General features: G+C 41.0%; 3 protein-coding genes across 11 annotated transcripts in view; 2 read left to right on the forward strand and 1 right to left on the reverse strand.

Annotated features, from left to right (window-relative positions):
- JAM2 (junctional adhesion molecule 2) overlaps positions 1-16,354 on the forward strand; it is a 45,848-nt gene extending 29,494 nt beyond the window's left edge. Inside the window, exons 3-10 of one of the 2 annotated variants that reach the window (XM_038128884.1) lie at positions 163-276; positions 1,785-1,937; positions 4,962-5,167; positions 7,342-7,444; positions 8,879-8,986; positions 9,960-9,975; positions 10,720-10,753; positions 11,675-16,354. In XM_038128884.1, the coding sequence (XP_037984812.1) occupies positions 163-276; positions 1,785-1,937; positions 4,962-5,167; positions 7,342-7,444; positions 8,879-8,986; positions 9,960-9,975; positions 10,720-10,753; positions 11,675-11,707 (767 nt within the window). In that variant the 3' untranslated portion in view covers positions 11,708-16,354. Of the gene's footprint in view, positions 1-162; positions 277-1,784; positions 1,938-4,961; positions 5,168-7,341; positions 7,445-8,878; positions 8,987-9,959; positions 9,976-10,719; positions 11,647-11,674 lie in introns of those variants that run through there. The other variant, XM_038128874.1, reaches the window with a different exon arrangement.
- Positions 16,355-16,550: 196 nt separating this feature from the next.
- ATP5PF (ATP synthase peripheral stalk subunit F6) lies at positions 16,551-20,603 on the reverse strand. Of its 7 annotated transcripts, none has more exons than XM_038128917.1 (4): positions 20,465-20,603; positions 19,679-19,858; positions 18,256-18,380; positions 16,551-16,679 (listed from the first exon to the last, which is right to left on the reverse strand). In XM_038128917.1, the coding sequence occupies exons 2-4, from the start codon at positions 19,846-19,848 to the stop codon at positions 16,651-16,653; spliced, it is 324 nt and encodes a 107-aa protein (XP_037984845.1). In that variant the 5' UTR covers positions 19,849-19,858; positions 20,465-20,603; the 3' UTR covers positions 16,551-16,650. The 7 variants fall into 7 exon arrangements, with proteins under 7 accessions (XP_037984845.1, XP_037984851.1, XP_037984872.1 ...); XM_038128923.1 differs by having other exon boundaries at positions 19,679-19,861; positions 20,465-20,602; XM_038128944.1 differs by having other exon boundaries at positions 20,460-20,592.
- GABPA (GA binding protein transcription factor subunit alpha) overlaps positions 20,539-22,623 on the forward strand; it is a 30,646-nt gene continuing 28,561 nt past the window's right edge. Inside the window, exon 1 of one of the 2 annotated variants that reach the window (XM_038128848.1) lies at positions 20,539-20,738. The gene's annotated coding sequence lies outside the window, so the exon portion shown is untranslated. Of the gene's footprint in view, positions 21,034-22,623 lie in introns of both variants that reach the window. The other variant, XM_038128859.1, reaches the window with a different exon arrangement.

Consider the following 22,623-nt stretch of genomic DNA (forward strand, 5'->3'; position numbering starts at 1 on the left):
GTAAATCTGGAGAAGCATCACATTGAGAAGTAGATCTGGCCATTGCTGACTGTACAAGTTCTTTTGAAGGAGGAACATGAATTTCATGGAGTTTGAATGTATACCAACACAATACTAAAATCTCTAATTTTCCCTTTTGTCTTTTTTTTTTCTTCCCTCTAGAGGCAATTCTTAGTTGCAAACACAAATTTTCGAAAGGGATGAGTTTAAGAATAGAGTGGAAGAAAATCCAATCTCAGGGAGTGTCATTTGTCTACTACAACAGTGAATTTACAGGTACAGTACTGCAAATGGATGGTTTAACATGTCATTCTCTAGCATACCTATTGACTCTTTCTTGGGGAACAGCACCAAGAATAAGACAGAACAAGAAGGCTCTTGACTTCATATAGAAGAGCTGTCATTTTGAGAAAGAGAATTCTTCTCTGGGGAAAAGAAAAGGCATTTCTTTATAAATTCATCAATTATTAGTTATCTTTTAATTAAGATAAATATAATAAAATTAAAGACTAAGAAAAATGGTACTGCAGATTCCTTGGGATTTTTCAACAGTGAAATTACATGCGGATGTAAACTCCCCTAAACTACTGCAGGCTCTGCACTCCTATCCTAAAAAGAGGTTTCTGAAGCCTCCTGTAAAGCAGGAGGCTTAGATATGAATAATGCAGTATTTTTTATATACATAAAATATAAACTCAGCTGTATATTATAAATTATTTGTATTCTTTTCAGAAGTAGAATTTCTCTTTGTATGTTTTGAAAAGGACTTAGTTAAGCTTTGTGTGTTGGAGAACCTATGGGTCTCTGTTACATTGAACACAATAAACAAGGTTGAGAAGTAAAATAAAAGCACAGAGATTTTGTTAGTTTGTAGAGCTTGCAGATGCAAGACCTTGATGAACTTGGTTTTTTTCTGCATATATTTAATTTAGAGAAGCACTGGAACTCATGCCTCTGTGTGTGCATGTAACTTCCATAATAAGTTATAGAATTAAAAAAACTTCTTCATTGTTAGAAGTCTGATGGAAGTATTTTTGCCAAATCCATCAAGTTTTTCTTGCCAAGTTAAAATGTCAAATACTCTGCTGTGGTCTCCCTCACAACTTTTTCTTTAAGGTAATTAAGTTAGTGATTGCCATGTCTCTAGTGGAGAGGGATCTCTTTCAGTCACCTCACTACTGCCATGCATATTTTCCTGAAACACCTGCAGAAAAATGCATTCCATCTTCCAAGTGGATAATGTATGGCAGATGGAGGTGTTTTGAATTGACGGTGGTTTTTTGGACTAAATTGAAGGTTCATACTGTTTGAGAAGGGGATTACATTTTTTTTTGTTGATAGATTTTTTTGCATATCTCTTTGCTGATAGATAACTAACACTGAACAAATGAGCAATAGTTTAATGTACAATATGACATAAAATATCAATAAATTGTACGTGATTTCAGAATAAGCAATGAGCCATAGATATTTGCTTCAGACTGAAAGAGGGGAAATTTAGGTTAGATAGGCAGAGGAAATATGCAAAGGAAATTCTTCCCTGTGAGGGTGGTGAGGCACTGGCACAGGCTGGCCAGAGAAGCTGTGGCTGCCCCATCCCTGGAAGTGTTCCAGTTCAGGTTGGATGGGGCTTGGAACAACCTGGTCTAGTGGAACGTGTCCCTGCCCATGGCAGTGGGGATGGAACAAGATGATCGTCAAGGTCCCTTCCAATCCAAACCATTCTGTGATTCTATGATTCTTTAAGCAAAGAGCAGAAACCTCTTTGTCTGTTCTCCCTAAAGGTGATCTTCGAGGCCGAGCAGAGATGCTGAATACAGGAATCCGAATTAGGAACGTGACTAGAAGGGATTCTGGGACCTACCGCTGTGAAATCAGTGCCAAGAGTGAAGAGGGGCAACGCCTGGGCGAGGCTACTATTACTCTCACAGTATTGGGTACTAACTTTATTACTTAGGCTTTTTAAAGAAACTGGGTGATGGGGTGGTGGGATATTGAAGGTAGGGTTGTCCACACAGTGTGTGGCTGCTGGGCTTTTGGGTGTTCTTCGGGCTGGGTTTATAAAACACACCTGCACCGGAACAACATCACAAAACAGCTTGGCACAAGTCACACTTGCATTAGAAAGGGACATAACTAGGGTTTTATTAAATCAAAATGAGTTTCAGTTCTCAAAACTGAAATCACTCAGTGGCTGAGAATCTGGATATGATGATCATAGTGTTTGGCAATGGAATGTCAGCATCTGTCAACTCTTATCAAATATTCATAAGCATAAGTTCATTCTAATATGCTACAGTCTCGTCCTGGTTTTGGAAGAAGAGAGTTTTTGTGCAATGACAGCCAGAGAGCTGGCAATCAGTGGACTTTATTTACAGGAGAGATGGTGGTGCCTACTGGGGAGCAGTTGTTCTTTGTGGGTCTTTGTTTTCTTTCCTAGTTAAGGAATTGATGGAAAAGTGAATACTGAGCACATTGTTCTCATATTGGGTTTGGTATTTGTTGCACTGGATGAGTGGTAGAGGCCAATAATTTTCCTTTTTTACCTGTACAGGGACAAAAGAAAATACTTGCTTTTGTAGATTCTATATTTGTCCTATTAAAACTACTAATAATTGATCATTGAAAATTACACATAAAGTTTCTAAGTTCTTCATAAAAGATGATAAATGCATGAACTTCTGATTAGCATCAACCATGAGGTAACCCCACTTTCTTCTACTTTCTCAACAGCTTTCCTCTTTTAAATGTGGCTTCTTAATTTAAAGTTGAAGTCTTCGAGGCCAAGGGAGAAAGGGTGTGGGGGGGGCAGCATGTGTTGTTTACAAACCTTTTTGAAAGTTAATGTGAATTAGTATTTCATTTGGTTTTATTTCTGCTTTTTATCTTAAAATCAACCAAGAAAAATCTATCAATAGTTAAGATGTCAGTTGTTCTTTTAATGTTCCATGGATGCCTCTTCACCATTATTTTTCTTCTATATAATGTTAAGTACCAAAAAATAAAAAATTAGGTTTCTTTTCTGTTCACATATTAGAAATCAAAAAAGAGATGTTCATCTTCATAGGAGAAAGAACAAACAGTTCTTCTGCATCTGTATGGGGGAATGTTCATTTTTGATTTAAACTGGAATGTAGTAACCAGTTGGTTTTGGTCCTCAGACTGTGGTTTATAAAGTGCCTGTGATGACTGCTGATGTCTTGGCAAATCTTACTGACATTCACTTCTCTAAAATGTACTCCTTTTAATACAAAAACTCTTTTTCCTCTTCCTCACTTCTGTTTTAAAATACTAGGGTAGGGAAGGGGCCAGTTGCTGGACTACAGATTCCAAGTTATCCCATCTCAGTCTGTGAACAAGAGGTTGCATACAAGAAAAAAAAAAGAAACAAACTCTCTGGGATTGGATGAAAGTGAACAGATTGGAGAGAGAATGACACAGCATATGGTGGGGGGAGGCTGGCAGTAAGCACCTCTTTCATTTTTAGCAACTCATAAATTTTACTCTACTCTTAGTAGTGGGATTGTGCCTTCCAGCCCTTCTCCTACCCTTCATTTCATTGATGTGGTAGTTATCAAACATGCACAAGTGCTCACCTCCTCACAATGACTGTCAGCCTGCTGTCATGTTGTCATGATCCCATTACTAATGGGATCATGACAACATGATCATTGTCATGATCATGTTGTCATGATCCCATTAGTAAAGTAGTAATTATAAGAGAGAAGGAGAGAGAGAGAAATAAGAAATAGGTGGGAGGGACAGAGAGTAACAGGGACAGAATAAGGAAAATACCACCACTCTGTGGATCCCAGTGATGTTTCACTGATCCTCTCCAGCTGGTCTTCTTGATGGTGAAGGTCCTCCCTGAAAGCATAGAATCTGATTGGTTAATATACACTCAGGCTAGGTAGGAAAATCCAGGCACCTCCCTTGGGGGGCAAGGGGAGTTTGCTACTCTCTCTTAAAACAGACTCTGGGTTTGTTGCATCACATGCAGTTTTGTGGTGCAAAGGCTTCAGGAATGACACTGGGTAGCACTTTAGGGGGCCTTTGAAAGATTAAGGCACCCCCTCAGCTGCCTCTCTCTCATCATGTCCCATGGATGTGGCCTTCCCAAGGCTGGGGGTTCCACAGCCAGTTTGTATAAGGGAGGATGGGTTCCCTGCCCCTTAGCAGAGGTTACAAGACACTGAAACTTCCTCCCCACACCTTGGCTGAGGGCGGGAAATCTGTGCAAACCTGCTCCTAACAAATGGGTTAGTGGGCTACTGTGACAGCTATAGCTAGTCTATATCTGCACAGATAATTAGACCATAAGAGATACCAACTTGAGCAGCCTACCTCATTAGAGAATAAGGAGTAAACAAGCCCCAGGTTCTAAGTTGATAGGCTGAATTCAAGTTCAAACAAGGCAACCCCAGCCAATCCCTTTGAACCAGGAATACACCTGTATCATTGGCCAGTGAGCTAGGCAGAGTTAATATCTGTAAGCACAGGAAATTCAAAGCCCACACAAAGACGGCACACATCAATAAACTCTGGCTGTTGCTGCACAAACCTTGGTGTGTATATGTCGCATTCCTGTCTCCACCATCAGTGACAGGCTACGCCTCCCTCACCCCAAAGCAAGCCCGAGATGATTCTTAGAATGGCTGCTGGGTTTGGTTCACATTCTTTTCCTTGTTTACTTGCTTGTTTCAGGTGATTGAAGAATGAGTTTTCACTTTAATCTCATTGAAGAATGAGTTTTCACTTTATTTAATCTCAGCACTTTGACTTTTAGTCTGAAGTCCCAGTCAGGTATCTTCAGGGAGGTTTCTTTGGTTGTAGCTTCTTTATACAGTTTTTGCTATAATGGGCAAAACTTTATATAAATGTTTGAGGCATGAACTATTTCAGACTCTGACACATGTGGACAGTATAAGTACACGTGTAACAAGTTCAATTTCACTGTCCAGTTGCTCCGACTACTCCAGTGTGTGAGGTACCCAGCTCCGCAATGACAGGAACGGTCGTGCAGATGAGTTGTAAGGAAACTGAGGGCTCCCCTCCATCTGAGTATCAGTGGTACAAGAATGGTGTTGCCTTGCTGGAGAAGACAGGAACAGGCAGTGCCAGAGCAGCAAACATAACTTACACCATGAATAAAAAGTCTGGCACTCTGGTAAGTGTAATAACCAACTTTGTCATAGACAGCTATCAAGGAGACCAAATTTACTGTTCAGTAAAATTATGCATGGGGATCTAAATCAAAAAATTCACAACGTCTTTGTTGCAGGTCAGTGTCATGCTGAAATGTGCTGAGAAATATAGAAGGTAGTTTCTGCCTCAAACCAGTGACAAGCCATAGACATTGAATGATACACACAAACTGGGTGAGGTGCGGGGCTGCAGTAGTGATAACTGAGAATCTAGACATATATGACAAATTTTACCTTGTCAGTTGGTAAATTAATGCCAGGTGAGAATGAGGTTTTGGTATGGCAACAGAGATATATTTGACAAAACCTTAAAATTTGGAATAGTAGCTTCATACACTTCAAGGGGAGTGCAGCACTCGGGGCAGTACAGAATCTCTGCAATCCAGTGCCATTTGCAAGTTCCCATCCAGCCCCTGTGAAGTCAGGGGGAATGAGTTGGGATTGTAAGTAAGCTTAGTTCTTCATTTTAGTTTGTAGTTTGTCTTGTGGGTTGTAGTGTTGGGTTTTATTTTCCTTCAGAGCTGGCTGTCTCTCTCATTCTTCCCCCATTAGCTGATCCTTCAAAAGAACTTGGTGCTACTTAGGGAGCTGAGATTTTTCAGAAGTAAAGCATTGTTCTAAGAACACTACTCTTGTGCAAAATCAAACATGGAAACTGAAGTATGACTAAGCATTCAGATGTTCTGAATGCTCATCACAGAAATCAGGTGGACTACTCAAACTTACTAATCACTTCTGAAAATACCGAAGTATGGCACATTAAAAAGGAACAGTTAACAAGTCTAATAATTAAGAAAATAGAAATGCTGGAATTGACATGAGGTCAGTTTCTATCCATCTCTGTTGTAGATCAAGTGAGAGCTTTAGAAAAGCCCTGCCTAGGCTCAGATTTTTTGCAGCAGCTCTACTTAGGTGACCTGCACCTAAATCGCTCTGGCTCATAAGTTCTTAAGAGTGGACAGTGAGGTCTATTATAAAATGAGTTACTTATTGAATTGGCAGAAAGTAACAGACAAGAGGCCTTAAACGTTATTTATTACACACCGTAAAATATAAGAACTACTAGTAGATTGTGTAAAAGAGTGCATGACATTAAGGTACGTATATTACAGCTAGCAAGGAAATAGTATAGGTTAGGAGTCAATGTAACTTTAACCACTGAATTGCTGATAGTGTACACAGAGTCCTTACACTCAGATCCCAGGAGAGTAACCTCAAAGTGGGGTCCTGACTTTGGGGGGGACCCCACACATTTCCAGGGAATGTGCAGAAGATTTCTACTTTGTGAAAATATGGTGTAGTTTTTATAATTTCTAAAGTGAAGTATATGTCAGAATATTTCAGTCAGAAGTTCCAGCTTGTCTTTCCATATCTGCTTCCACAGCAAGATGTTTACTGTCCACTGAAAGCATCAATACCATGGCAATGAAATAATTCACTACAAGATAAACTGTCCTGATTGAATTACTTCACCAAGGCTCATGTGAGAGCAAGATGCTCTGAGTTATTACACCAACTAACAAGCAACAGATAAGCTCTTCTGTGGTGGGGGGAGATGTCCTGCCACAGTCTCATTTTCATTTCATTTTCATTTTAACAGTAGTAGTATTTGATAAATATTATGGTTTAGCATTTCTCTGTTGGAAGAAGACAAAGTGCATTTTTGATGGGTTGAGAACCACCCAAACAACTCTTTACTTCTGAAAAATTTCAGTTGACAATGCATCGTAAGTAGTATGTATCAAGTTTTTTGAAGGTTCAGTTAGTGGGGTTGTTGTTTTGATAAAATGAAGAAACTGTTTGATTTCAGGTATTCTGAAATTAAAGCATATCTAAAAAAGTGGATATTATTGGAAAGTTCTGGTCCACTGAAAATTATTTTCTTGTAGATACACTCCACTGAGTTAAATGTCCATCTAAAGGAACCTCTTAGGCAACAAGCAGAAGTTGAAGGGCCAGGGAATGTGACTAGGGAGCAGTTACGAGATTGAAATGGACCAGAAATTCTTACTTGCCTTCAGGGTTTTTTCGGTTTCATTTGTTTAAAACAAACAAATCTACATTGACATGTCAAAATTTCTATGCTACATGATTTTTTCCCCCGTTCTGATAATGGTTTTGGACTCTTTCTTAACAGCTGTTTAATACAGTTACAAAGAATGACACTGGAGAGTATTTCTGTGAAGCCTCCAATGGGATTGGATTATCTCAGAAATGTTCAGTGAAGCGAATGCAAGTTGGTATGTGTTAAAGAAAATAATGGCGGAAAACAGTCTTGCAGTAGGATTTATGTAATTGCATGGTATAACTAGGAATCCAAGAACAGATTGAATTAAATCTTTTTATTTGATTATGGCATTTGGGTGGGGGGGGGGGGGGGATAATAAGTTCCTTATTGGAGTAATTAGCTTTTAGATTGCTAAACACTGAACTTCACAGAGAAGCATCAGCCATATGAGAGCTTTATATTTCCAAATGCTTTTGTGGAAGGCTTAAAGAAGAGTGTGCCACTCCACTGGGGTGTTCTCTTCACATAAAGCCACCCTTTTGGGATGCATTCATGAGAAATCTTAATGTAACAGTCTGTAATAACCCAGAATGTGTGAGGCGCTTTTTTTTGCAAAATATACAACTGGTTCTTGCAGATATCATAGGAAAGTAAATGGTAACAAATCCTAATAACTACTGCAGGGAAGATACTGTCCAAGCGTTCCATAAAGCAGCACATGGAACTGCTAAGTTCCATATGGTGCTTTCATGGAACTTAGCTGAAAATCACTTGTGTCATGGGTTTTAATGCATTCGTGGTGGGTTATGAGCAAATGTTCCTCAAGCTACTGAGATAGAATCACTTTGTGAAAATATGCACTAAGTCCTAAATTGCTGTCAGCATAAATTGTACAAAAATTTTTTAGATTTTGGGGTAAAAATCTCAACCATATATTGAAATATGCTTGGGATCCAAATAATTGGAAACATAACAAAAACCTATCAAAATGTTTCTGCTTCTTGATAATTTTGGTTTTCCTAAAATGAATGATAGTCTAAAGCTCTTAGTGAGTTTATCAGGATATGCGTGTGGTCTTTGTCATGGTTGAAGTCAAGCCATCACCTTCAAAATAAAAATGGCCAGATGTTTCAGTAGCCTGGTGTAGAGTTTAACTTCAGGCAACTCAGCTTATTGTGTTGTATTTTAAAAGCCTTGCTATTTAAAATTTTAAAAATAATTGTGTTTCAATAAACTCATTTGAAGAGTTCTTTAGAAGTGGAACTCAATTGCCATTAGCTGTTTCAGTTGTTTTAAGCAAATTAACTATATGAAAAAACTTGCTTTAACACTTACAAAGATGTTTTTCCTCAGAGACATATGACTTGGGTAATACTTATCTGGGGTAGATATGATAAGGAATATGTATCCCTTGGTCCTTCTTATTCTTTCCTTACTTTTGACCCAATCTAAGCAGTTGATGTGTACCAAGCACTTCTGTTAAAGTGGCTGTGGCACATTAGTGCTTTTTTACTGCTTAAATACATCTAACTGTTACTAATTAACTTAGGCATCTTGGGCCAAAGCCCACCTATAGATACAAAAATGCCTGTGGTAATTTGGGAAAAATGCAGCCAGTGGAAATTTTTACGATTTAGAACAAAAGAGTTCTGCTTTATAATTACAGATGACCTTAATGTAAGCGGTATCATTCTGGCTGTAGTATTTGTAGCTCTGGTGATGGTGCTGTGTGGCCTTGGAGTATTCTATGCCCAAAAAAAGGGCTACTTTGCAAGTAAGTAGAATAAAATCACTCCTTCCTTGAATCAAAAAATGTTTTTATTTAGCAGTCTTTCCATGACACTCTCTCTTGCCTAGAGAAACTGTGGATGGATGCCCCATCCCCAGAAGTGTTCAAGGACAGGTTGGAGGGAGTCCTGAGCAACCAGAACTAGTGGAAGGTGTCCGTGCTTATAGCAGGGAGTTGGAACCAGATGATCTTTAAGGTCCCTTCCTACCCAAACCATTCCATGATTTTATGATTCTGTTGATGTCCTCCTTTCCATGAAGGTTCTAACTCCATGGTACTAAAGCTAGAGAGCATTAAACCAGCAACATTTTGTGCAGATATTTTTATTCTGCCAACATATACTGCAAAAGGTACTTTGAAAATGACATGGAGATGTTCGCTCAGTTGCTTAATGCTACCAAATAACAACCTACAGAAAGCAATAAGTCTGACTCTGCTTCTTGGAACCTCTCCACCCTAGTTTTGATAAGGAATGTCTAAGAAAGACAAAAGAAAATTAAACCTTTTTTAGTCAACAGTGCCTGACCAACTAAGTTGTGATGAAAGGGAAACTAAATTAACTGTCTACTTCCTCTGGGTCATGGAAAAAGTTTGCTTTTAGGGATTGCTGCATAAAGCTTGACATCCAGCAACCCTCTCTTCACATTGTAGCCTTTACATTGGCACCTATAGGCTTGAGCACAGCACATGCCAGACAGTGGGGGCTGAAAAGGTCAGCTGCCTGAGATTACCAGAGGCTACAGAGCTGCTCCTTAGAGTTCACTTGGAGCTTCATTTACCCTTGAAACCTAATCTTTCTTCTACCTACACTCACTACACCAAAAAGAGACATTTGGTTCAGAAACTCCTTCTAGAAACTGAAGAGCTGAATATTCTAGAAATAACTATTTCAAAGAACTTTAAAACAGCTAAGGAAACTGTTCTTGTGCTGATTCTTTTTTTTTCCTTTCTTTTTCAGAGGAAAGTTCTTCCCAGTAAGTATGCAAGTAGTACATAAATCACTGCAAACCTCATTTACATTTCAGATGATTTAGTAACTATAATGATTTTTATAGCCTTTCTAACATGATTTTTGTGCAATAGCTTTTTTGACGCTGAGATAAACCTGATCCTACTCACTAGCTGGTTTGCTTAATAGAAACCAGTGTGCTGGTCAGAAAGTGAATCATTACATTACTTTTGTAAATACACAGAGATGTATCTTTTTACATAGTTACAGCTTACACTTCTAACTCAGCTATTCATGTGTCTCCTCTTCCAACTAGACAAAAGACAATCAGAACCAAATTTAACTGCTCTCATATCCGGATCTACAAGTTATTTCAGGAAGTGTTTTGTAAAAATATAACTGCTGGAAACTTTCTGACAGTGCCTGGTCTATTCCTTTCATATGGATTTATTTCACGCAAATTTCTTAGTAGCAAGTCAGAATTCCTCAAGCCATTTTAGTTCTGGCCATGAGCTAGACAAAAAGTGTAACTGGAAGACTTGGAAAGACAAGCTAGAGGTGTTTGGCAGTGGTTTATGAGATAATGACTGGTATCTAAAACCATTCAATGGATTTGTTATTTTAAGTTTTTTCTAAGAGGAGGGGAAAAATCCCTGAGGATTGCTGGAAATCTGGAAAAATGCATTCATACAAAAGGCTCCCAAGGGGGTAAACCCAACACCAGAAAAGTCGTTATTTAACCTGTATTCCTTTCCTGCTTTGTTAACAGAAAGAAGACAAACTACCAATCTACAAGTGAAAAGGCAAGTATTTTGTGTTCACTAGTGTGTTTTAATAGCTTTAGACATCTTCAAAGTTCCTTAGATCTGTAATGTCTTTCCACATGTACACAAACTCCTCACTCCTGCTGTGCCCATTGCTGGCGACACTTTATCTGTCTGCATTTACAGCTTCCTATTGCATTGTCTTAAGTGCAACACAGCTGCAGCACTTTGCTCCATACTTTGCATCTTCTTGTACATTTTGATTAAGTAACTGAGACACAGTCCAAGACAGCAATGAGAGAAAAATTCTTCTAAGAATAATGTGGGTCAAAAGACTTGACTAAATATGGAAGCTGAATTTACTACTTCCACCCCCACTTCCTTGAGTCACCTCAAAGGGCTTTAACTACATCTACATCGTTCCAGCTTTTCAGATTGGTGCAAAAGGAATAGAGTTCTAAGTAAAACTTCAACTGGGAGTGACTATCACAGTTTAAGGACAAGAGGAGTTAAAGTTGCATGAGTAATACTGATGTAACCTTAAAAGATCCCTGAACACCACCCATTTTCTTAATCAAAACAAAACATACTAAATTGCGTAGGCTTAATTCTTGACCTAGTATGTATATAAGAAACTTCCTGAAACCAACTATCTCTTTGCTCTGAGTGAGAAAGATAAAGCTTTGAAGAGTTATGGTATCTTATTATCATTGTTAATGCACTTAAAAATCAGATGCTCTGAAAGAGCTGTTAGATACTTGTATTTACGAATAGGTTGCTACTCCGGTGTAGAGTGCATTTTGTAGACCTCCTGTCTCAGAAAAGAACATTTACTAACAGTACATCAGACACGTTTCTTGTTGAGCCAGTGCCTTAGTTTCTTCTGAAATGTACACTAAATACTAACCTGCTTAAAATCTTTGAACTATTATTTATTGTAATCTTGTTTGCTTAATTTAGGATTTCAAGCATACCAAGTCCTTTGTTATTTAGAAGATTCAGCCTCTGTGAGGGACATCAAATTACTACTTGTTATACAAAAGTATCAATGTCCTGGTTTCAGCTGGGATATTTTTCTTCATAGTAGCTGTGTTTTGGATTTAATATGAGAATAAAGTTGATAACACACTGATGTTTTAGTTGCTGCTGAGTAGTGCTTACTCCAAGTCAAGGAGTCCTCAGATTCCCATGGTCTTCCAGTGAAGAGGTGCAAAAGAAGCGGGGCCAGGGCACAGCTGAGACAGCTGATCTGAGTTGTCCAAAGAGATATGCACAGAATCACAAAATCATTGAATAAGCTGAGTTGGAAGGGACCCATCAGGATCATGAAGTCCAACTCCTGGCCCTGCACAGGACACCCCAAGAATCACACCAGGTGCCTGTCACATTGTCCAAACACTTCTGGAACTCAGACAGGCTTGGTGCTTGGTGACTGCCTCCACGCCAGAATATCACGCCCAGTAATTTAAACTGGGGAAGTTGGCCAGGAGGAGCCAACTGGGAGACAGGCTGGTCATCAGTCAGTGGATGGTGAGAAACTGTTGTGCATCACTTGCCTTTCTTGGGCTTTACTCCTCCCTCTCCTTTTCAATACAATTCATATTATTGTTGTTATTATTATCATTAGTACTACTAGTATATTATTTTACTTTGTTTCAGTTATTAAACTGTTGTTCTCTCAACCCACCAGTTTTACTTTTTTTTTCCTAGTTCCCAGTTCTCCCACTGGGCTGAGGTGGGGACAGTGAGCAAGCAGCCACATGTGGCTGAGCTGCTGGCTGAGCTGCTGACTGAGCTGCTGGCAGTTCTTTTTGGCGCCCAAGACTCAAAAGTTGAGATAAAAACAGATCTGACTAGAGCATGTTAAAACAAGTTTGTTATAAGCCTTTACTGTATTGGTTTAATACTGGTTTAATAGTTGCTGGTCACCATATTGATTCATTTGCTCTAGGCCTCGGCTAAGGTTATCATTGTGTTGTTCTGTGTTGTACTGCCTTTTGATATGATAGAATGGCTGGTCATGAGCCTGTCTGGTGTGTGTCCCCACTGTCCTTTGGGAGCCATCTGGTGGAAACTATCCACAGTTACATCTACTGCCTTTTACCCTCAGAGAGCCAACACATGAGAAAAACACCTTCCTTCCCCTCCAGGATGATTACAATAGCATTTGAGAATTTTAAAGACTGCATATCCTGTAACGACCCTTGAAACCAACCTGGTCCTTTTGGTAACAATCAGTATGTTGTTGCATATGGTTCAGGCCTTCTTTAGGGTTAAGAAACAATCTGTGGCAACCGTAACCCCACTAACGCATACTGTACCTACACAAACTTCAGTAACAGGCCAACAAGTGGCAACCACTCAATCTTTATTCCTGAGTGAGCTGCAGGATATACATAAATATTTCAGCTGTTGTCCTGATGAACATACTTCCACCTAGCTGTTCCAATGCTGGGATAATGGGACTAACGGATTGGAATTAGAGGGTAAGAATCACTTTCTAAGAAAGCAAGCCTTGACAAAGTGATTGCAAGAGAGACACAAGTCCCCAGCCTCTGGAAGCAACTCCTGTCAAGCCTGAAGGAAAGGTATCCTTATAAGAATGATACTACATGTCACCATACAAGTGGAAAGATATCCAATACTTGAAGGAATTAGTCATGCTAGAGATTTATTTTGACCTGGACAATACAAGGTTCCCCACAGATCCAGACCAATTCCTCTGCACAAGACCCATGTGGTGGCAGTTTGTAGAGCGTACCAAGAGTACACACCAACTCACTGGCAATGTTAATCTGAAAAGACATCACACCACCATCTGTGGATACAGTGGCTTGACATCTCTGGGAATTTGAAGGCAACCTAACCTCTCTTCCTCTATCATCTGTGGAGAAACTGTGAGATAACCTGTTCCAGGAGTTTCACCACTTCAAAGAGGTTATGTTCTATTCCTCACCTCTACAAACCCATGCTAATGACAGTAAGCATTGGCTCAAGAGGGAGGATATGGAAGGTACACGCCATGGAATACTCTGTAGGTTTAGCTGACAGACCACAGAGAAGGCATGAAGAATTGGGATGGGAGGCCTACCTTGACCCTAGAGACATGAATTGTTAGGAAAACAATCCCAAATTTTCCCAAACCAGGAAACCAGGAAAGCTGCTACTCCCATCTCCAGTGGATGGTCTCCCAGGCAGAGTAGAAGGGCTAAATTTACTCCTGATCCTATGGAAAGAAATTCTAATCAATTTCTTCAAAAAGTAAGCTTAGATGTGGGTTTTTTGAAAATACATATTCCGAACTAGTCTGATTGTAAGCCTTCTTTATCAAGTGATTCAGAAGAATGATTTCACATGGGGCCCTAAGCAACACCAAACTTTAGAACAGAATAAACTAGAAATACTTGGAAAGCACTCACAGACATTTGGGACAAGGAACATGGCATTTAGTGGGTATATTGTATCATGCACCAGCTGAGAAAACCACATAATCCAATGACTGTTAGACTACACTGACAAGCAATGGCCAGGGGGAACCTTCAAACATTGGGATGCATATTGGCAAAGGCCACCTGGTGAGTCAGCACGAGATCTGTCAAGTGGGCTGGCCCTGCCCAATCAAAACTTTTACCATAGAAGAGAATGAAGTTCCCGTAGTGCATATGAAAACTGTGCTGCAGACGACAGTCGGAATTATTCCTGCCTTGGGCAAAGGCAAACTCATCTGTGGAATTGTTTTTGCTCAAGGACTTGGGCACACCTGTTAAGACGGAAGGATGGGCAAGTCTGGTTTGTGCATTGAGTGGATTTCATTGAATAGGCAGTGCATTGTGTGATGTTAATTGCTGTGTAATGCTATGTATTAGCACTTCTACATCAGCTGCATGCCCACAATTGCACCAGGCACCTCGTGGTGCCTGTCTCCACCCCTCCAGCTTTGGGGATCTGAACCCAGCTCCCCTTCAACTGCTGTATTAAGAATGAACTTTGATGTAACTGGACAAGCAGAGCAGTGACGGAATCAGAACAGGCTTCCAACACACAACAATCCAACACCAGACACCCTCTTTCCTGCCCTGAAAGACTGTTTATGACACTCACAAATCTGGACTGTGATAAGCCAAAAGTCATGGACAGAATGAATTCAACAGACTTCTATGGGGATTGTCTGTAGATTAAGGAAATGGTATCTGTGTGTGCACCTATAAAAAGACAAGAAAGGTGCTGCTATATCGGGAAGTGTGGGATCCAGTGTGACGTAAATAGTATGGAGTAAGCAGCTGATACTTTTCTGGTTTCAGCTGGGAGTTAATTTTCTTCCTAGTAGCTAGCACAGAACTGGTTTTTTTAAATTAGTATTAGAATAATATCAATAACACAATCATGTTTCAGTTGTTACTCAGCAGTACCTACCCCGAGTCAAAGACTTTTCAGTGTCTGATGCTCTGCCACTGAGAAGGTGCTCAAGCCATGAGGGAACAGGGCCAGGACCCTGACCTGAACTGGGCAAAGGGATTAACATCATGTCCAGTATTTAAACTGGGGGGAAGTTGGCTGGGAGGGGCCATTTGCTGCTGGGGAACAGGCTGGGCATCAGTCAGCGAGTGGTGATGAGCACTTGTGCTCTGCATCACTTGTGCTTCTCAGGTTTTCTCTTTCTCTCTTTTTCCCATATTATTACTTTGATTCAATTATTTAAGTGCTTTATCTCAACCCACAAATTTTGTTTCTAATTCTTTTCCCTACAGTAGGGGGAGGGGACAGGAAGTGAGCCAGAGGCTATGGGATGCTTAGCTGCTGGCTGGGGTTAAACCATGATATCAAGGGATCTTTTTGCCTCTGCTCTGTAACCATTGTTTCCATGTCTTACATGCTGAAAATAGAAACGGCCAATATTTAGTCAACCTAGCTGTGATGGCATTTCAAAAAAAAACCAACCCCCAAATAAACTTTAAGACAAATTAACTTGTATATTCAATTTAGTTCTGTGTGAAAGCTTCTCATTTTGTTCATTTGTACATGCAGCAATACAAGATTCACTCTTGCAGCTTGGAACAATCAATTCAAATAACTTTCACAGATGACCTCACCACTTGTGTCTCAACCATTGTCAAGGGCTCAATTTCTCCTGCAATTCTGATTTACTAGGACTTAGAGATGATTTTGGCAAATCTGATACAATTTCAAAGTGTGTAGAAGTAAACTCACTATGCTGACAAAATAAATCTTCCTGTAATAAAAGCTGTTTTAGTGTTTAATGTGGAAGTCTCTCTCTCTGTAGACTGCGTATGTAGTTTCATTCTGAAGAAAAATCATGTCAATACAATTCAAACTGTAGTATGAAGACTCTGTCAAAGTGTTAATGTAGTTTCTCAGATATAATTATTATAAATAAATAGCTCCTCAGAAGCTAAAGTGTTTGTGTCAATAGTTCAGTCGCAGAAATTCAAACCTTACAACCTCTTTAGCAAATTTCATTTTCTTCTGAAGATTAACTTCATCACCTTTGTGTTCATTGATGCCATGTAGAATTAGGGCATTTGTGCCTAAGCTTTTGACTGTGCACCTCCATCACTACTGTGGGGCTTTGCTACAGACTTAAGGTTCATGGAGATTTTTTTTTTCTGCAGAAGCTTTTTGGATAAACACAACAGAACAAATAGTTCCTTCCTGGTATATCATTACAAGTGTTATAATATGTAAGCATTAAAACATAGCACACAAAGGAGTTTTGCAGTTAACACTGAGCAGCACTACTCAGCTGCCTCTGTCATGTAAGAGTTGATGATCACAGCTAGCTACACTGACCACGCAATTAAGAGCTTCTTCACACCACTGAAATCAAATTGAAGAACTACATTTATTAAATTACAACTGGTGCCATGTTCAGCAACTCCATGGCCGTACATTGCTGTTTGGTGTACAAGCTGCAGAGATCACTTTGGAGTCTCCTCAAACTTGGGCTCTACAGGAGGAATGGGAGAGAGAAAATTCCTATTAGTCTCTTTGTACTCCATCTTCAAACACCACAATTAATTTGTAATTCAAAGAAAACTAACCCATTACATTGGCAAGCTAAAGCAGTACATTGCAGTCTACACCCCCACTGACTGATTAAATGTGGGCAGCAGTAAACATAACTAGGCTAGAGACAGGTCTTTTTCACCTTGTGGGAGTTATGTATAAAGGCTAACCTCAGTAATATTCTGCCTAAACAGCTTTTAGTGACACCTGGGATAGGGGAGAAGACAGCAGAGAAACTGAAGGAGTCAACCAGAACGTTACTGGACAACTATTTCCAACATAGCTCTAAGAACAAGTAATCTCTCTTTCAACTCAACTCAACAAGATACTCTCCACATTCAAACACTGACCAAGGAGTTCTTGATGTCAAAGGTACAGGCTCACAAAGGTTAGGGCTTTGGGCACTTGGGCTACTAATGCCTGCAGTCATCAATACAAAGTCTGAGAGGCAAGAGCCAGCTTATATTAGGCATCCCTAAGGTAAAAAAAATTGATGTTCCTACTCATATAATTACTCATATTAATTACAATTTGAAACCTAATTGAAATTAGATCAAGGATAGGCAACAGTGGCACAAGAACAGAGTTATGTTGTATCTGTGTTTTATTCTGTTCCTATGGTCACACAAATTCTTTTTCCTTACAAAAACAAGTAAAATTTTAATATGCATAGTTTCACATATAACACAGAAATAAAACTGAATGTAGAGAAACTACATCCCTGAAGTTGTGGAAAAATAAAACAGAAAAACCACAGATCGGATTTACAGGTACTCTGTATTACCTGCACCAGTAGCAACCTCACACCAACTTTACCCAACTGAAATACTACCAAAACCCAAAACATTTTCAGATGTGTTCCAAGTCTAAATTAGAATTCCCAGACAGTCTGATCAGAACTACAAGTTGCTGACTAAGGTTGTTTGGCCTTGGCTGGCTGCCAGATACCCACCAAGCCTCATGCTGTCTGCCCTTTCCCTTCCACATTAAAACAAACTTAGAGCAGTTAAACAGAAGTCATATCCGAATAGCTAAAGAAAAAGGTTTAATATAATTTAGCCACAAAATATTCATAAGTAAGGAAGTTAAGTCCTATGTTAATTTTCTGAAATCAGTGGCTTCCCAGAGGAGCTTACAAAATCAAAAAAGTCACAGTTTGGATGATGTTAAGACTAACTGATATTCACATTATAGTCTGCTGATCTTTTTGGCAAGACCCTAGGCTATTTCTATTTGAGCTCTTTCTTCAGGGTGTCTGAAGGACAATTAAGATAGCCTGATCTGACTGCAAGTTTTGTTAATCATTAGTATAATGAAGACCACATCTCTGCTGGAAAAGGCAAATAATAAAAATAGAAGTCACATGGAAACAGATGTGAACTGTGCAAAAGCATAAGATTCCCAGAGGGCATTTTATACAAAATTAATGGTACAAATATAAACTAAAGGGGAATTTAAGAAACCTGTGAGTGAACATGTCTACTTGCAATTAGAATTCAGTAAGATTGTTAACTTACCCTCAAATTTAAATTCTGGAAACTTGGTGAGATCTCCCTCACCATATGCCCGTTGGAGTCTTGCAAGGGATTCATTCATATCTTTCTGAAAGTCAGGTCCTGCATCAACAGGCCCTCCAGCTTGCCTAATAAACATTAAAAGTTGTGATTAACAACTCAGTTCTAATATTTCACATGGAAAATTCTACGTTTTCAAGCCCATTTATAAATTAAAACCTTTCTAACAGCCAGCCAAAGTAAATAATTTTAAAATATTTCCAAAACTCAAGATATGACACCTTAGGGCCTCCTTACCTTACACACAAACAAGATTCTAAGGGTAAAGGTTTTCTGCTGTCAGTGATGAAAATTCAACTATCAGGGATGAAAATCCAAGCCTTTTGAGACAAAAGGTGGTCTTATGAGGCAAAACCACTGAAGAGCATGGAAGCTCTCCTGGCTTTTAGTTTTGTTTGTTTCAGGTGTGAATACTTAACAAAACTGTGATTTGCACCTCTTCTGTCTGTGAACTAGTTATCTCAGTTAGTAAAGCTTAACTGTTCTTGCCAAGAGAATGCATTTTGAATGCTAAAGAAGCAAAAATCCCCTCCTCAACAGGAGCTCCTTGGCATTCAAGCATCAGATAAATAAAACAGTAACTCTTTAGATTGCCAGCACTCAGTTGTACCAGCACAGGATCCATGCTTAGAATTGGTAAAACCACCAAATATCTGCCTCCTTATACATATGGGGTTGTAGGTAGGGATAGACACATCTTCTACCAGTAGAGCTAAGGAGCATCTTAATTCCTTCCCAGGAATACTTCCCAAGAATAAATTACACAGAATTACTATAGCTTTCGTTTCCTGGTCATTCAAACATTACAAGAATCTAAGATTGCATTTGAAGGAACTGCTTATTAACTTAAGATGCTAAATGGACCATCCTGATAATTCCATTAATTCTCAATTGGTTTTGAAAGCTATTTCCATACAACTTCTGGAAACAAGACTACAAAATAACTGTTTTCCCCAGCCAAAAAACAAACAAACAAAAACCAACCACAAAAGAAAGGGTTTGTTTAGCTTTTTCCCCCTATTGATAGAGCATGTAGATGGGTAAAAATTAACATACCAGTATATTCATGCAGTGTGCAAGAGACCTTAACTGTGTGGCTTAAGTGCCCAAGAAGAAAAGCATCTGATTTTTTTCTTTTTTAGGGAAAAAAATTGGTATTTTCTATTAGATATGCAAAAACAACCTTTCCCACTAGTGAAACCATAAGTGTTGCAGGAAAACACACCTTAAATATTTACAGACCAGGCTACAGAAGTATCAGCCTGTGAAAAATCAAACACTTCAGGTCTGATGTTTTTATGTCAAAATCAACAGATTTTCCCCTTTTGCCATCAGCCCCCTCCTTAAGACAATTTCCTTTACTTACTTGCTCTTCGTGTTGTACTCTCTGATCTTGTCCACGAAGAGCTTCTGGACTGGGTCGAGTTCTTTTGCCTTGTTGAAGACAATCGCAGAGAGCCCAATGTTCCTGCGCAGGTGAATGGACACAGCGGAGTGGAAAAGGGAGGAAAGCCGCAAGATCTGTCGCAGGATCATGATGGCACTACTACTTTAACCATTAACAAAACACGAAAGGAGGAATAAAAAAATTACTCACAGCGATATAATAACTGCATTAAAAAAGCAGGGGAAAAAATAGCTTAGAGCTGAAACCAGGAAAGTATTTAAAAGATATTTCCTTTGAGATATTATTAAGATAAATGCATGAGAAGAAAGAAAAATGTACTTTGGAGCTAAACTTTAAAGCAGAGAGGTATTCAAAGGTTATTTAAAACAGCATGGGGGGAGGGGAAATTCCAGCAACCATTGAACCCGAGGGCACCGTGATCCCATGGCTGCAGCTCCGCGACCCATTCCGTACGCAACCGCGACAGAACAACCCAGACAAACCGTGAATTCCTCTCTTCGCGTTGTTTAAGTAGGAAAAGAGGTGACAGTTCCAACCCGAGAGTCACCTTGGCCGAACCACTGCCTCCGCTCGGCCCCGCCGCCCTCGCAGTGCGCGCCGGGAACCACCATCCCCCCCCCGGCCGCCGCCCCCCGCGCACGCCCGGGGCTCCCCCATCCGCACACACGGTCTGCCCCGCTCAGCGCCCGCTGGGACCTGGCGTAGCGCGGGGAGAGCCGCGGGAGAGCCCAGCACGCACCGTACCCGCACAGAGCCACTTGCAGCTGAGGGAAAGAGGCTCAGGGCCTTCCGGAGCCGCGGGAGCTGCCGGGAGTCGTAGTTCGTGCGGGGGCGCGGCGGTGTCGCGCGTTTCCCCGCGCTGGGCCTGCGCGCCGCCCCGATTCTGGCGCAGCCCGCTCCTGGACCCGCTCCCGGGGCCGGTCCTGGGCCCGGAGCTGGGGGAGTTCCCGGACGCGGACGGACGGCGGGACGTGTCGGTGCGGCGGGCGAGCGGACGGACGGACGGTGGCGGCGGCGGGTGAGCGCGGCCCGGCCCGTGTTTTGTTTCCGTTTCTCTCCCGGCGGCTCCGCGGTCCCATTTCCGTTTCGGGTTCAAACAACGACACGGAGGCGCCGCGGGAAGCGGGGCCCACGGGGAGGTGGCGCCTTGGCGGCCGCGGGGAAGAGCCCCTAGGATCAAGAATCGAGTGCTCCCGCCGCGGGGATCGCGAGGCCTCCCCGGCGCGTGCAAACTTATCCCCGCTTGTAAAAACCTTGTTTTGGCTGAAAACGTAACAGGATGTGTGGCGTCCTGTGGTTCTCCCCTTGCAGTGGTGAGAAGCCCCTCGAGTGATGTGTCCAGTTTTGCGCCTCTCTTTCCGAGAAGGACATTACAGGGGCTGGAGGGAGTCGAGAGAAAGGCAGCGGAGGTGGGAAAGGGTCTGGAGCGCAAGTCTGATGAGGAGGAGCTGAGGGGACTCACCCCGGGGAAAAGGAGGCCCGGGGAGGACCCTGTATCTCTTTACAATTCCCAGACAGGAGGTTGCAGCCAGCTTGGAGTCGGGCTCCGCTCCTCCGCAAACCAGTAAAAAAGAGTCTGTTCCAGGGGAGGTTTAGGTTGAGACAATAAGAGTACAGGCAGCCCAGGGAGGTGGTGGAATCACCATCCCTGGAGATGTTAAAGGAAAGACTGGATGTGGCATTTAGTGTCATGGTCTAGTTGATTTTGAAGGTCTTTTCCAACCTAATTGATCCCATCATCTTGCATAGTTTGCTTCCTAATGTTTGACCAGGTACATGCAGCACAGCCACAGCTCCCAGTTTGACTTTATTTTCTCACTTCAGGCTGTTGATAGGGAAGTTAAACACATCAAATCTGGTGTGATTTTCCCCCACCCTGTTCAGTGCTCCTCTATCTCCATCATAGAACTGAACTGGCTCATGAGTTGTAAAAGCTGATCTGTAAAGGACGGGCTATCTGCTTTGTTACCTGCTTTGTGTTGGCATCTATAATTTGGATAATATGGATGGAGAGGAACCATGTGCTGCACACACCAGAGCTTCTTTGGGGCACAAATAACTCCAGTGACTGGGCTTCAGTATCAGCTGATTATGGGTATGAGCTCCAGAACTGGACCCCATCTCACAATTACCTGGTGGGATAGCAAACAATTCTACTCATAGAGTTTGTGCCCATTTCACAGTGGGCTCATTCCCATTTCACAGTGGGCTCATTCACAGTGGGCTCATTTCACAGTGGGCTCATTCCTTGCTTAACTCCTTGTGTTCCAGGGAAAAGATAGATCTTAAACAGAACAGGGGGACTACTCTCCTTACTGTAAAAGATACTGGAGTAGCACTGGGCTGCCACATGGGAAAAAGGCTCTGTTGACAGATGCTTTCTTGTATGTTAGGGGAGGTCAGCTTTCTTCTTGGCTGACAGGGAAGTCTTAGGGCTTGTTAAGTTGAAGGAAAAAGCAGAAACAAGCACAAATCAGTCGGCTGAACCTTTCAGGAATCAGCCACAGATTTTAGGTTCCTTTGAACAAATGCAGTTGTTGAAGTGTTCTTGCCACATGAACCCTCCATGCAAGCCAGGCTCTTTGAGCCTTTTTGTCTCTCGGTAGCCTTCAGGGAAGGGGCAGGCAGTTCAGTCCCATCTGAACCTCTATTCACTTTCAAACTGCATCATCCTGTAGGAACAAATTGCTAGACTTCAGGTGAAATGTTTATATTGTAAGAAATCTCTTTATGCTAGTATAGGGAAGACTGAATAATTTCCCCCTTTAGGCTTCTATGAATTTTAAAGAGTTTACGTGTTTACATTATATTGTTATTCTTTATACGCATCTCCCTTCTTTGTATCTGTACTCACTGGAACATCTTTCTTCCTCTTTGTGTACCTGCTCTTTGTGCACCTGCTT

The sequence above is a fragment of the Motacilla alba genome, chromosome 1 (genome assembly GCF_015832195.1).
Source record: "Motacilla alba alba isolate MOTALB_02 chromosome 1, Motacilla_alba_V1.0_pri, whole genome shotgun sequence".
In the NCBI taxonomy this organism is placed as follows: Eukaryota; Metazoa; Chordata; class Aves; order Passeriformes; family Motacillidae; genus Motacilla; species Motacilla alba.